This window comes from Thermothelomyces thermophilus, chromosome 5 (genome assembly GCF_000226095.1).
Source record: "Thermothelomyces thermophilus ATCC 42464 chromosome 5, complete sequence".
Lineage (NCBI taxonomy): Eukaryota > Fungi > Ascomycota > Sordariomycetes > Sordariales > Chaetomiaceae > Thermothelomyces > Thermothelomyces thermophilus.
The window spans coordinates 1,232,300-1,247,083 of NC_016476.1; the positions used below are offsets into that span (position 1 = coordinate 1,232,300).

General features: G+C 55.3%; 4 protein-coding genes across 4 annotated transcripts; 3 read left to right on the plus strand and 1 right to left on the minus strand.

Annotated features, from left to right (window-relative positions):
- Nucleotides 1-171: 171 nt before the first annotated feature.
- On the plus strand, nucleotides 172-1,494 carry MYCTH_2144658 (uncharacterized protein; the record flags this gene model as incomplete). The annotated part of the gene is made up of 1 exon (XM_003664918.1): nucleotides 172-1,494. The coding sequence occupies exon 1, from the start codon at nucleotides 400-402 to the stop codon at nucleotides 1,492-1,494; it is 1,095 nt and encodes a 364-aa protein (XP_003664966.1). The 5' UTR covers nucleotides 172-399.
- A 490-nt stretch (nucleotides 1,495-1,984) lies between these two features.
- On the minus strand, nucleotides 1,985-2,920 carry MYCTH_2308209 (uncharacterized protein). The gene is made up of 2 exons (XM_003664919.1): nucleotides 2,854-2,920; nucleotides 1,985-2,783 (listed from the first exon to the last, which is right to left on the minus strand). The coding sequence occupies exon 2, from the start codon at nucleotides 2,649-2,651 to the stop codon at nucleotides 2,082-2,084; it is 570 nt and encodes a 189-aa protein (XP_003664967.1). The 5' UTR covers nucleotides 2,652-2,783; nucleotides 2,854-2,920; the 3' UTR covers nucleotides 1,985-2,081.
- A 484-nt stretch (nucleotides 2,921-3,404) lies between these two features.
- On the plus strand, nucleotides 3,405-10,318 carry MYCTH_2139989 (uncharacterized protein; the record flags this gene model as incomplete). The annotated part of the gene is made up of 3 exons (XM_003664920.1): nucleotides 3,405-4,024; nucleotides 4,076-4,221; nucleotides 4,269-10,318. 3 exons carry the CDS (start codon nucleotides 3,405-3,407, stop codon nucleotides 10,316-10,318), a joined length of 6,816 nt encoding a protein of 2,271 aa, XP_003664968.1.
- A 549-nt stretch (nucleotides 10,319-10,867) lies between these two features.
- MYCTH_2308212 (uncharacterized protein) lies at nucleotides 10,868-12,691 on the plus strand. The gene is made up of 2 exons (XM_003664921.1): nucleotides 10,868-10,999; nucleotides 11,054-12,691. The coding sequence occupies exon 2, from the start codon at nucleotides 11,083-11,085 to the stop codon at nucleotides 12,604-12,606; it is 1,524 nt and encodes a 507-aa protein (XP_003664969.1). The 5' UTR covers nucleotides 10,868-10,999; nucleotides 11,054-11,082; the 3' UTR covers nucleotides 12,607-12,691.
- Nucleotides 12,692-14,784: the final 2,093 nt, after the last annotated feature.

The window sequence follows — 14,784 nt, forward strand, 5'->3', positions numbered from 1 at the left end:
TTCGTATGTACATAATACACCTGAGCGGGGCCGGGCCGGCTCATTTGGCTTGTTGCTGTTGGGGTATTTTCCTGGACGTGCCTTTATATTCGTGAGGCACAGTACATCCAGTACTCCGTACTTGCTATGGGTACTGAACTACCGAACAACAGCTTGGAAACCTGCGACGTGGTTTCGCCGATTGCACCGACTTCTAGCTCGACTGCCACGTTTTCGCAGCTTGCTTTCACCCGTTCTTATAATTTCCGTCCTCGTCGCCTCAGAAACCGTCTCTATTCCCATTAGCAAGCAACAACTTGCGTCGTTTTTCTGGGTGCGTCTTGCCGGGAGGATTCGACGCTGCAATTCAACGCACTGCAATTCACGCCACCACTTTCGCAGCAGTCAGCGGCCGCCACCATGGCCGACTCGCCGTTTACGACTCCCAAGCGGAAGCGCAGCGAGATGCTGAATGATGATGCGCTCAAACTAAACATTGCGACGCAATTCACATTTGACATCAATTCCAAAGCGGACGACGGCAATGCCAGTCCACGCACTCGGGTGGCCCACCGGTTCCGTGGCCTTGCGTTAGGAGGTGGGGGCGGGGGTGTTAGCGCTCCATTGGCGGAGCTGAGCGGGATCGTGGACGACGACGCCGAAGAAGGATCCCGAAAGCGGATTAAACTTCCGGACATTGAGATGCCAGATGTCGACTCCCTCGCGGCCACTGATTCGGACCTCATCCCGCGAGGCAGTCATGGCGGCCGACGGCTCTCCCAAAACTCAATCTGCATTGCCCTCGACGACGCCGTAGTCTCACAATCCGAGACGATAGGCCACACCGGCGCCGACGACAACGACAACGACAACGACAACGACAACGACAATGACAATAACAACGATGTTGAGAGCAATTCAGCTTCTACCCCTTCACTGACCCCACCAAGTCCTCCATCAACCATCACCTCCCGCCCCCAACCTCGACCCCGACCGCGCAGCAAGAAACACCGCACCCCCGGCAGGAGGAGAGCCGGGACGCCCCCCTTTCCGAGCAGATACGCGTTATCTGCCTCCTCCTCCTCCTCCTCCTCCTCCTCCTCCTCATCTTCGTCAGCATCCCCGACCATCATCGACCCCGTCCGCGCCTCCCTCACGTGGCACGACGACGAGATCACCATCTACGACCCGGACGACTCGGACGACGACGGCACCGGCATCAACGGCATCGGCTTCAAGCCGACGCCCGCCATCGCCTACGCGCGCGCCATGCGCCGCCGCCAGCAGCTCGTCGAGTACAGGAAGCGGGAGGAGCGCGAGTCCCGGGCCAAGCGCACAGCGCGCCGGCGCGGCGCCGTCGCCGACAGCCTGGCCTCCGCGGGCGGGTTGGCGGCGCCGGCGGGGTCGGCGGCGGGGGACCTCGTTGCTGCCTCTGGGGTCGGGAAGAAAGGCAAGGCACAGAGGAGGAAGGTGCGGTTCCTGGAAATGGACGGCCCTGAATTGATTGGTGTTTGACGTGTTGAGAGGTAGGGGGGCGTTCGGGGGTAAAGGGAATATTGGTCTCTTGCTTGCGGCCGGGCGAGAGACAGAGGTGCTTTTGCTTGTCTATCGGTTTTGACGTGGCGTTTTATTTGCTGGGAGGGAACACCATCACGAAGTATGACTGCTGATTTGCTTTCGTGGAACACTGCTTGGTATGACAGTTCGAGGACACTCCGAGGAATGGCTGTTCCATCCGGTGCTTGGTCTTCTTATGGATGGCGTTCAGGGCAAGGGCGTATTTGGGATTCGGGTCGGCGAGGACAGGGAAGTTCTCAACACACGCGGCGTTATGCGGGGCGTTATAGGGTGAAGGGTCTTCGTCCAGCAGAAGGGCCCCGTTCTCAGAAACAATTCAACGGAGTTTAAATTTTGTTACATTCGCGTTGAGGCCACCACACTCTATACCATCCCCAAGTATTTTTATACAAGAGTCCAAGCTAGAAATCTCCCCGAACCATCGCTCAGAGATATCTTGCGCCATTCGTATTGTACAGCCATAGCATGACCTCCTTTCTTTCTTTCCCACCACCTGCAATAGTATCCCAAGCGGCGCCTCCCTTTCACCAAAACCGCCACCACCTCCTCCTCTTCTCCGCCTCCTCTCTCTCTTTGGCCAGCGCCTTCTCTCGCTCCCTCCTCTCCTGCTCCTCCTTCTCCTTCTTCTCCCGCGCCTGCTTGGCCGCGTACACCTCCACCACCCGCTTCACCTTCTCGCGCTCCTGGTGTCGCCGGAACTGGCAGTATTCATATTGCCCAATGGCCCCCAGAACGCCCGTCCCCACCGCCCAGTTCGCCGCCCGGGGCACCGGCAGGCCCAAGATCCAGCGCAGCGCCCCGACCGCGGCGCCGGCGCCAATGCCGGTCAGTAGGCCCGTGCGGGCGCAGGGCGCCTGGTGGAATGTGAGGAAGTCGGACGGCTTTATCGTCTGCATGGCGTCGACTATTGTCGGCTGGCGGGTGGGGGACTGTTGACCGTCGGTCGGGGAGGGCTGGAGTTGCGGGTTTGGTGGTGGAACGGGAGGGCGAGGAGGCTGGGAGGTGGAAGGAGGTGCCGCGTCGGTTTGTTGGATCCAGGACCGGTTGGGGTCCGCGGGCGCATGGCTCCGACTGGATGGTTGTTGTGTTGACATGGCGGGGAGGGAGAGAATGAGTAGTAGAGGGTGTGAGCTATCTCTTCCGCAAGCTGCTGAAAGATAGGCAGCTATTCTCGGGGAATGTCGAAATTTGATGGGATTCTATGCATTAGCCGTGTTCTGCTGGGTCTAGGGGAGTTACATGTTAGTGATTGAATCAGCGCAATGCTGTACGTGCTCAAAATGTCGACAGTCTTACCTTGTGCTTCTGTGAGCTTCAACTTTCTGTTTCCTTCCCCGCGATCCAAGCGCTCATCCGATTCCGCCTCCATCAAACTGCGCGGTTCGGCCCGTGCTTTACCGACCACAAGCTTTTGAGGTCACCGCGTCGAGGACACGATAAGATAGGAGGGTTAGGGTACATGCCTACTCCGTACATACAGTGTCACCCAAGCGGTCCGCTGCAGATAATTCTTGGCTCCAGTGCCCCGCCGGGCAGTCGCGTCGTCGCGTGGATTAGTCGCGGTTCTGACGCGTTTGCGGACATGCAAGTTTAAGGGCTCAGCCAACACAACACATGCTAACCCGCAGCAGTTCCCAATTCGTGGCACCCAAGTCACATATCTAGGACGCCACCCTTCGCTTGTGGTTGTTTCAATGCAAGCTAGTGCATAACGGGGGATTGTTTTTTTTCTTGTTCCAAAATCCTTTTCTTTGGCACATTGTCGCGACATTTCCCGCCGCGAGCGCGGGACCACGATCTGCCGAGCGCGATAAGGTTTTGGGCGATTTTGCCCGCCCACAGCGACAATGCCCAATACATCTTTACGACGGCCACAGAAGGGATACCGCCGCGGCGGCAAGGTTGCCTACCATGGCCCACGAACCCGGACATTCGCTGCAACTTCCAATGCCCGCGGAGAGGCGACATCGATCGACGAGAAGTGGGAACGGACGGCATTGGCACACCAGATTGACGAGAACATGGGCTTTGCGCGTTATGACGCTGGACGGAAACGCGAAGGGTGGCTCGTTAACGTGCAGCCGACCTCAATAGACGACCCCCGAGTACCCGGCGGCGGTGGCAGGGCCGCTTTGGACTGCTACTTCATTGAGGAAGACGGTTCGACCTTCAAAGCGACGGTCGAGTACGACCCATACTTCCTTATAGCCTGTCGAAAGGGACATGAAACTGAAGTCGAGGAGTGGTGTAAACGAGTCCCTGGGGGCGGCGTGATCAAGAACATCAGGCGGGTAGAGAAGGATGACCTCAAAATGCCAAACCACCTTCTCGGCTACCGGAGGACTTTCCTTGAGTTGAGGTTTCACAATGTGCAAGACTTGATGGCAGCCAGGAGGGATATCATGCCAATTGCGGAGAAAAACAAAAAAGGGATGGATGCTATGGATACTTACGCCGAGGTCGCAACGTAGGTTTCTGTTCGCAGGCACAGAAAAAGCATGGGCTGACGAGAAGACAGGGCGAACGGCAATTTCGATCTTTTTGATGACGACCCACGAGCTGATGACCGACGAAACAATGCATCTTTTGCGGAGGCGAGCGACTTCATTGTCGATATTAGAGAGTATGACGTTCCATACCACGTTAGAGTAATGATAGACTTGGGTACGTCGAGCGATCCTGATCACGAGAAATGGGCTGACGAGTGGCAGACATTCGTGTGGGCAATTGGTACTTTGTGGAAGCAAAGAACGGCGTCACGACTGTTACTCGCAACGAGGAGCGCTTAGCACCAGCAGATCCCGTTGTCATGGCCTTCGATATCGAGACATGCAAGGCCCCGTTGAAGTTCCCTGATCCGGCTGTGGACCAGATCATGATGATTTCTTACATGATCGACGGCCAGGGGTTCCTGATCACGAACCGCGAGGTCGTCTCGGAGGACATCGACGACTTCGAATACACACCAAAACCAGAATATCCAGGGCCGTTCATGATTTTCAATGAACCCGATGAGAAGGCAGTTATTGAGCGCTTCTTCCTCCACGTCAAAGAAGCACGGCCGACCGTCATCGCCACTTATAACGGTGACTTCTTCGACTGGGCTTTTGTCGAGGCTCGCGCCAGCGTTAATGGTATCGACATGTACCACGAAATCGGGTGGAAGAAGGACAGCGAAGACCAGTACAAGTCCAACTACAGTGTGCACATGGACTGCTTCCACTGGGTCAACCGTGACAGTTATCTGCCTCAAGGTAGCCGAGGTCTCAAAGCCGTGACAGTCGCCAAGCTAGGATACGACCCCGATGAGCTGGACCCCGAACTTATGACGCCCTACGCCAGCGAGCGACCACAAACGCTCGCCGAGTATTCAGTCTCCGATGCCGTCGCCACCTATTACCTGTACATGAAATATGTCCATCCGTTCATCTTCTCCTTGTGCACCATCTTGCCGCTTGGGCCCGACGACACCTTGAGGAAAGGCACGGGCACGCTTTGCGAGATGCTGCTGATGGTGCAGGCCTACAAAAACGAGATTGTTTTGCCAAACAAGCACGTGGCACCGAAGGAGGCGTTCTGGGATGGACATCTGCTGGACTCTGAGACGTACGTGGGTGGGCATGTCGAGAGTATCGAGGCCGGCGTCTTCCGGTCAGATATCCCTGTGAACTTTGCTGTTGATCCTGCGGCCGTCGACGAGCTTCTGCGCGATCTGGATGCGGCTCTGACTTTCAGCATCACGGTGGAAGAGAAAAAGTCCATGGAGGATGTTGTTAACTACGAAGAGGTCAAGGAACAGATTGCCGCGAAGCTTCGGGACCTCAAAGAGACGCCCAACCGCCACGAGCGGCCCCTCATCTACCATCTTGATGTCGCGTCGATGTACCCCAACATCATGACGACCAACCGGCTGCAGCCCGACTCCATGATCACGGAATCTGACTGCGCCGCTTGCGACTTCAACCGCCCGGGGAAAACCTGCGACAGGAGGCTACCATGGGCGTGGAGGGGTGAGTACTTGCCCCCGAAACGGGACGAATACAACATGATCAGGCATGCCCTGGAAAACGAGAAGTTTCCAGGCAAAACGGCGAATAGTCCGATGCGCTCGTGGCAGGATCTGAGCGAGGATGAGCAAGCCAATCTTATCAAGAAGAGATTGCAGCTGTATTCCCAAAAGGTCTATCACAAAATCCGCGATTCCACCACCATCATCCGGGAAGCCATCATCTGCCAGCGGGAAAATCCCTTCTACATCAACACGGTCCGCGACTTCCGCGACCGCCGGTACGACTACAAGGGAAAAGCAAAGGTGTGGAAGGGCAAGACAGAGGCCTTGAAAAGCTCGGGCGCATCCGCCTCAGAGATCGAAAACGCCAAGAAGATGATCGTCCTGTTCGATTCACTTCAGCTGGCGCACAAGGTCATTCTGAACTCCTTCTACGGCTACGTCATGCGAAAGGGTTCCCGTTGGTACTCCATGGAAATGGCGGGCGTGACGTGTCTTACAGGAGCAACCATCATCCAGTTGGCCAGGTCACTGGTGGAGCGACTGGGCCGCCCACTTGAGCTGGACACGGATGGCATCTGGTGCATGCTGCCGGCCACGTTCCCGGAGAACTTTGCCTTCAAGCTCAAGAATGGCAAGAAACTCGCCATCTCGTACCCTTGCGTCATGTTGAACCATCTGGTCCACGCGAGGTTCACCAACCACCAGTATCAGACCCTGGTTGACCCCAAGACCTTCAAGTACGAAACTCACAGCGATAACTCCATCTTCTTCGAGGTCGACGGCCCATACAAGGCCATGATTCTTCCCACCTCGAAGGAGGAAGACAAGAATTTGAAGAAGAGGTATGCCGTCTTCAACGAAGATGGCACCTTGGCTGAGTTGAAGGGATTCGAGGTGAAGCGAAGAGGCGAGCTCAAACTCATCAAGATCTTCCAGCAGCAAATCTTCAAGTTCTTCTTGGAGGGCACGACCTTGGCCGAGTGCTATGCTGCCGTCGCCAAGGTTGCCAACCGATGGTTGGATGTGCTCCACAACAAGGGCTCGACCCTGGCTGACGAAGAGCTCATGGAGCTCATTTCGGAGAACCGCAGCATGACCAAGACACTTGAGGAATACAGCGGCCAGAAGTCGACGTCCATCACAACCGCCAAACGCTTGGCGGACTTCTTGGGCGAGGGCATGGTCAAAGACAAGGGCCTGAACTGCAAGTTCATTATTTGTGCAAGGCCAAAGGGTGCCCCTGTCACTGAGCGTGCCGTCCCCGTCGCTATCTTCTCTGCCGAGGAGGAAACGAAGCGCTTGTATCTGAAGAAATGGCTGAAGGAGGAACCTGCCGACACGGACCCTCGAGCACTGCTCGACTGGGATTACTATCTCGAGCGTCTTGGTTCAGTCATTCAGAAGCTCATCACTATCCCCGCCGCTTTACAAAAAGTGCGCAACCCTGTTCCGCGTGTGCCGCACCCCGACTGGCTACAGCGCCGAATCAACCTCAAGGACGACAAGATGAAGCAGAAGAAGCTCACTGATATCTTTGGGTCAACCACCAAAGGCGGTCCTCTGGAGGAGATTTCGCTCTCTAGCACTAACCTCATGGGAGACGTTGAAGACATCGGACAGCTTCTGAAGCCCAAGACCATCAGTTCTGCCATCTCTGCTTCTCAGAAGGCACCGGTGGCTCAGAAACGGAAGTCCCCCGAGCCAGCCGAAACCCAGGACCCTTTTGCGACGCTCCCCAAGAAAATGCCTTCACCCAGCGAAGATTATCCGGCGTTCTTGGAATACCAGAAACTGAAGTGGAAACTGCAGAAACAAGCACGGGCACGGCGGAGGCATCTCTTCGGCGACAGGCGCAGCAACATCCAGAGCAGTATCCAGCAGACGTTCCGAAATCAAGCAGAGATGACGTTTAGGAATACGTGGCAACTGCTCCAGCTTCGGGCAACCGACAGCCCCGGAATCGTTCTTGCCCACGTTCTGATCGACAGCAAGATTCACTCCGTCAGGATCAATGTGCCCCGCCAAGTCTTCCTCAACCTCAAGAGTCAAGAACTGCCGGATATTGAGGTCGAGGGCTGCCAAGTCGAGCAGGTTCACCACACGTTGCCCAACGGCCACTCGTCTGTGCACTTGTTCAAGCTCACCGTGCCAGAAGCAATCTATTACGCCGAGTCGGAGAAGTTCTCGCTTCTCTTCAACCACCCCAGTGTCGAAGGTGTCTATGAGAAACAGCTTCCGCTGAATCTTCGGGCCGTCTTGCAGCTCGGGAACCGCTGCACCGTCGATCAGAGTCAACCCGGCGTGCTCGGAAAGGGTCTTGATCATGGTTTCGATCTGTCTAGTCTGACAAGGCCGACAAAGCCTAATCCCTACCTTGAGGGCGCCCGCATGTCGTACATTTACCTCTCCCACATCAGTGCAGGTGAACGCCAGATCTTCGGTCTGTTTTCGACAACGAGCGACAAGGCGTACGTCATCATTCAGCAGAGGAGCAAGGATGGCGGTCAAGATCTCCCGAACATTAGCAAGCTCTACTCAGACTTCCTCGCCCGCAGGAATCGCGAGGAACCTGAGGATTCTTCCTGGCAGGAGTGTTTCTCGTACCAGGAGAAGCTGTCATTCAAGGTCACCCAGGTCACTACACGCCGAAAAGCATTCCTCGAGGTCGGCGATGTCGTCAAAAAGATGAAGAAGGAGGAGTCAGGGCCGACCCTGATGGTGATACAATCCTCCCAGCGGAACCTCCTTGTGCACGACATACCAATCTTGGGAGAGTTCCCCGTCTTGCCGCTGCGCTACGACCCGGCTGACGGCGCCCTGCCGCCTCTAGGTTGGCAGACGGTAGTGGCTCGTCGTCTGGTGAACCACTACCTGAGCCTTGGGTCCTGGATCAACCATTTGACGGCCTTAGCCAAGTACGGGGACGTGCCGCTGTGCAACTTGGAGCGTGATGACCCTCGGTTCCTGATTGACGTAGCCTACGCCCGCCGCTTACAAGCCAACAACGTCGTGCTGTGGTGGTCGGATAGCCCGCGGCCTGACCATGCCGGATATGAGAAAGACGATGTGGCGGGGCCTCTCGAACGAGTCCAGATGCCATCGGTCAACAACCCTGGCACATTTGCCTCCGTCTGCATCGATCTCGAAGTCAGGAACTTAGCCATCAACACCATTCTAACCTCATCTCTCATCAACGAGCTCGAGGGGGCTGACAGCATCTCGTTCAACCCAGCAGCTGACGGGGCGGGAGATGGGAACGAAGGCTTGTTTGCGGATAATGCGTTCGCCAACGCCGGCGTGCTAGTTCTGCGGGAGATGGTCAAATCCTGGTGGGCCGAGGCTTGCAAGGGCTCGACAATGGCCGATGTCATGGTGCAGCACCTGGTTCGCTGGGTCGAGTCTCCGGCATCCTGCCTGTACGACCGCGCCCTGCACTATTATGTGCAAATGATGAGCCGAAAGGCCCTACTTCAGCTCATGGCGGACTTCCGCAAGGTTGGGTCGAACGTTATCTACGCCAGCCCTAACCGTCTACTCCTGCAAACCACCAAGTCTGAGGTCGGTAACGCCTACGCCTACGCACAGTACATTCTTAAGAGCATCAAGGGAAAGCCCCTCTTCCACTTCATTGATCTCGAGATCAAGGAGTACTGGGACTACCTCGTGTGGTATGACGAGTTCAATTACGGTGGCAAGGCGTGCCAACAGGTCGTCGAGAAGGACGAGCAAGACCTTCAGATGATTATGCATTGGCAAATGGCAACTTTCCTCCCGGTCCGGCTGCAGCCAACCTTCCGCGACTGGGTCGTGGAATTCATCGAACTCATGCACAGCATCAAGCGGCCAGCGACTGGAAGCGATCCCACTGCCACCCCGCGCCTAACCCAACTCCCTATCCGCAACGGCAACGCCGGCCTCGCCGAGGATGCCCCTGGCCAGATCATCCTTGGTAAAGCTTTTGAGAAGCCGCTCAAGAAAGAGATTGCTTCACTCGTCGCCACTCAGAAACGCGAACTCCTTCATCCGGAGCTCGCAGCGGATTACACCTTTCCCTCCCTCCCAGGCTCCCACCTCGCACACCTCACGCCTCAATCCAGCCTGATCACAAACACCACCAACGGCAACAACAACAACAACCACCCCACAGCCTCTGCAAATCCTGTCCTCGAATTGGTCAAGTCCCTTATGCAGGTTCTGTCCCTCGACAAGAACATAACGCTCGAAGCCCGCCTGCTCCGCAAGGAACTGCTCGCCCTCTTCGACGTGCGCGAGTTTTCCAAGGAGGGCACGTTCCAGAACCCGTCCGAGTCGCTCCGGCTGGCGCAGCTGAGCTGCGACAACTGCACCATGGCGCGCGACCTGGACTTGTGCCGCGACGAGGACCTGCTTCCTCCACCTCCGAGCTCTGAGGGAGGAGGAGGTGGTGCTGGAGGTGGTGCCGCAGGGGACTGGAGCTGGCGGTGCCTATTCTGCGAGACCGAGTATGACCGGAACGAGGTCGAGGAGCGGCTGCTGGGGGAGGTGGAGGGGCTCGTGGTGCAGTGGACGACGCAGGACCTCAAGTGCGCCCGGTGTGGCGCCCTGAGGGTCAACGAGTTCATGGAGCATTGCACGTGCAGCGGGGAGTGGAAGGAGAGCGTGAGCAGGGGAGAGGTGATGAAGCGACTGGGTGTGTACAGAAACGTCGCTAAATTTTATGGGCTAAGAATGTTGGGGGATGTGGTTGACGGCGTTCTCGGGGGCTTGTGATAAGCGTCAATAGTTGAGGCGAACAGGTTGTTGTGTTCCTGCTGGAGTTGACACTTTTTCTGGAGACATGGAATGGGATCGTGGTTCCGGGGAGGTTTATAGATTATTAATATGGCTTGCTTGCTGCTTTTTTGTTTGGCTTCATCTCAGTCTCTATTAACGCTGTTCTTGTCTCACCCGTATTCAACCAGGTGTGTGTATACCTGGTTTGCTTCCTCTTCTCTTTTTTTTCTTTTCTTTTTTTTTTTCTTTTCTTTTTTTTCTTTTCTTTTTTTCTTTTCTTTTTTTTTCTTTTCTTTTTTTTCTTTTTTTTTTTTAGTCTCTTGTTCACCCCCGTGGGCGTCTCGCACACACTGCTTCGTTAATCATCTCTGGCCGCCTACCCGCTAGGGCGATCCGGCTCTTAGTGTACATGTACAGTACAGTACTGTACTGGATGTACTGTACGAAGTACGGAGTACAGAGAGCATTTATTCGCCAGCGCATATCGGTCCCCTGTGGGTCTCTGGGGAACAGGGGTGTTTGGGGTCCACAGCTTCGATCCTGCCAGCAACACCAAAATGCCCAGGACCAGTTTTTTCTCGGTCCTTCCTGCTTATGGTGCGCTCGTTGACTAGCCTTGCCCGGACGGGCCGCTGCGACTACAACCTATTATTTCTCCATTGTTTTAGCGACCGGTTGGTATGTTTTCCATCGGTGATCGGTGATGCTTGTGCCATAACTGACAGGCGATAGGATGCCTCGCAGCGCCGTACTATCGCGCCATGCTAAGCGATCAAGAGATCGAGCGGGCCGCCGGCCAGCTCGCTGAGTTCAAGAGAAGCGACACCCTCTCCCGGCTTCTCGACCAATACTCCGTCCTGATCGAGGAGTACAAGCGACTCAAGAGCGACTACGAGGAGGAACGCGAGGCGAGGGAAAAGTATAAGCAGATGGCCAAAGACCAGGAGCGCAACCCGTTCGTGCTGGTTCTCATTGATGGCGATGGCTATGTCTTCAACGACACCTTACTTAGTCAGCGAGCCGAGGGCGGAAGTCTCGCTGCTCAGATGCTCAACGACGAGGTCAAGGCAAGTCTGCGTCGGAAGGGCCTCGAGCACTGCCAAATCATGGTGCGAATCTACGCCAACGTCCTTGGCCTATCCAAAGCTCTCGCCAAAACCGGGGTGGTTAGCTCCGATAGCCGGTCACTCGCCCCCTTCATCGCTAGCTTCAACCGCTCATATGGATTAACCGACTTTGTCGATGCCGGCCAGCTAAAGGAGAACGTCGACTTCAAGATACGTGCCCTCCTGCGGCTCTATGCCGATAACAGCCAGTGCAAACACATATACTTTGCGGCCTGCCACGACGTCGGTTATGTTTCCGAACTTATGCCATTTATGGGCAACAGCTCCAAGTTTACTCTTGTTAATACTCCCGGTAACCTCTTTCACGACGAATTCGGCAAGCTAGGCATGGGCATCGAGGAGTTCCGCAATGTCTTCCGGCATTCTCCGATCGACGGGTCGGCCGCACACCCCCAAGATAATAGCAACCTCGGGGGTGCAAGCAGAACGGTTTCAGTGCCATCGCTGCCACCGAAGTCACCCACTAAGTCCTCGGCGACTTCTACGGCCGACCAAGAGCAAAAGAAAGCTTGTCTCTTCTTCTCGATGGGGAAGTGCCGATATGGCAAATCGTGCAGGATGCTACATGTTAGCCCCACAACCGAGCCGCAGAACACCAAGCAATCCACGGATCAGCCCTCGTCACATAGTCCAAAAAAGCTGGAAAACTCGGCGGCATCGCTAGATTTGCAGCTATCCAAGCTGCCAATAGAGGAGGAAATACCCGATGGTTGTGTCATGGTTAACGAAAACAACCACCGCATCGACCCCCGCCTGCCCTTTGCTAGCGCTGGTGTTATAAACCGCCTAAAGACCCGCGTAAACAAGAGGCGGATATGCAACCGGTTCCACCTGCAAGGGTTCTGCGAGGCCGGCGACCGATGTGAATACGATCACGAGACCCTGGACCAGGACTTGCTTCCGGCTCTTGTCCGCCTGGCTCGGTCCCAGCCGTGCCCGCGTCGGGGCGAGTGCAGGCTGGAAGGGTGCAGCCGCGGCCACATTTGCCAGAACCTCGAGTGCAGGCACCGGGGTGGTAAGCTACATTGCAGGATCCCATACTCTGCGCATCTCGAGCCGCTCATCGTTGCCCGCTATATACCTAGCGTCCCCAGACAAAGTCGCCAGGCAAACAGCGACAGCGGAAGCAGCGCCACTAGCGATTCGATCTCAGAATAATGGCCCAATGGCGATACGAGTGTATTGCCAGGCCATCGCTGACAGACCAGGCCATACAACCGACATTGAAGCATTTTCTTGTGCGGTGGCGTAATTGTCAGCAAACATCGTCTGAATTAAAATTGAAAGGACAGAGGGAACCTATGCTGTGGCCCATCTTTTTGTTGTTATGGTTGTTCTTATTCTGACAGGCCTCTTCGAGGGACACGACAGTCTATTGCTGTCAGTCATATCAGGATTGGGCAAACATAGGTTCTCCCTATTCTCACCAACTTCTACTCATATTTCTCCGAGCAGGACAATGGATATGGGGGAAAAAGACATTTGAGACAGCCAATACGTCTTCTGAGATGTCAAAAGACATACTTAGCAGCTTACAGATATAAGGTAGTTAACTGTCAAAGTAGTCTATAAAGCAGGGACGAGAGCACTTAGCAAGGTTCCCGAACTCGAGTGCCTACGTTAGTAGAGAACAACAAATCCTGCACGGATTACTGTACCTAAAATCAGACTGTCTCGGGAACAACGTCCTAACCTACCCGACATCCCCAGGGACAGCACAGGCCACCTTCCCTTTTCCTTTGTGGCGGGATGGCATGCTGAACGCTGGTTGGCTGTAACTAACCAAATCAACCCGCCCGAAACTCGGAGGGACTGCCGGCGGCCCCACCATGGCCTCCGGGGCCCGGGGCCATCGAGACACGCGGACGCCGGCCCACATCCCTCCCTCTTCCCAGCCCAGACGAGTACAATCCGATCCTGGAGACTAAAGACTGTGTATCAAAAAGGCGAAAAAAGCCTCTCATCGTAGTAATCGATCAACGACGCGGCTGGCGTGAGCAGCGCCGAGGTGCTGCCGAACCCGCCCGCTTTAGGATCTCGCTCTTCTGCCTTCCTTACCTTTCTTGGCTATTTTTTTATATTTTGTTTCCTATTCATCTGATTTTCCTCCGGCCGAAGTATCGAACCTGATGCAATCCTGTAGACGGGATACGCAAGGTAGGTGTGTGCAGGATATCATCGGGCTGCTTTCCCTTCAAGAGCTGCAATCGTGCAGCTTTCAGCTATGCAACAAGAAGAACCTGATATCGGGGTCGTTACTTCATTTGACATGAAGATCCGACGATTGTGTGGAGCGCGCAAGTGGCTAATTTTGGTCATTAATTAGTGCATTGAAACCGGGCTTGTGCTGCAATAGAAACGGTGGTGGGTTGCAGAGAATCAATATATTCAGCGTCGTGTATCCCTCCGAAGCGACGGTCTCGCCGCTCTTGATATGCACTGCAACCCTCTCCGCGCTCCCGCATTGCGCGAGACTGAGCAAGTTTGTGGCACAAACGGCCACTCTTGGGTTACTTACACCTAGGATACCAAAACGGTGCTTAGCTTCATGATAGCGCGGGTCAACAGAACTGCTGTAAACGGCCAAGTGAACAGTGTCTTGACGGAAGTAGTACATACAGGACCCAAACAGCCAGCCCATTCATTAATTACCTAGTATCTCAGTCCTAATTGTAACTTTCCCATAACACTGAGTGCAAAAAGTACCTATACATGAACCTAGATACTCGTAGAATATATGGACAAAAAAAGATTTGGAAAAAAAAAAACCAATTAGTTCAACTCCGGCCAAACGCCCAGACGATGCGTGATGATGTGCTGAAACCGATGGGTACCTAAGTATGTATGTACATACGTGCGTTATCTACGATGCTCCTCACCTCCCCCGACGGCACTATCGTTCACCTGCTTGGTAGTAGCAGTGCCGGTGTCGGTTCCGCGATGACGACGTCACATGTTATGGCCGGAATACCTGTCGTCGTAATATCTGCTGGTGATTATTAGCGGACTGGTCTCCCATCCTTGCTGGGTCCACGACTCCTGGCGCCCACCTTGCCCATGGTCGATACTAATATCATTACTTCCGACGACAGCAGCGCCCGCACACCGGAGCTCTTGCCCATTTGCTGCGACCTCGCGTATCGACGCCGTCTCGGAGCTCGGCCGGTCGTCCGGGAGTATCTCCACCGGCACGATCTTGCCTCCGGGCTGGACGTAGTAGGCCACAATGGCCTCCTCCTCCTCCTCCTCCTCCATTGTACCCTCCCCCATTGCCCCATGGAGTTCCTCCTCGCTGCTCCCGGTGCCGCTCCCGCGCGACAACACGTGCGAGTACTC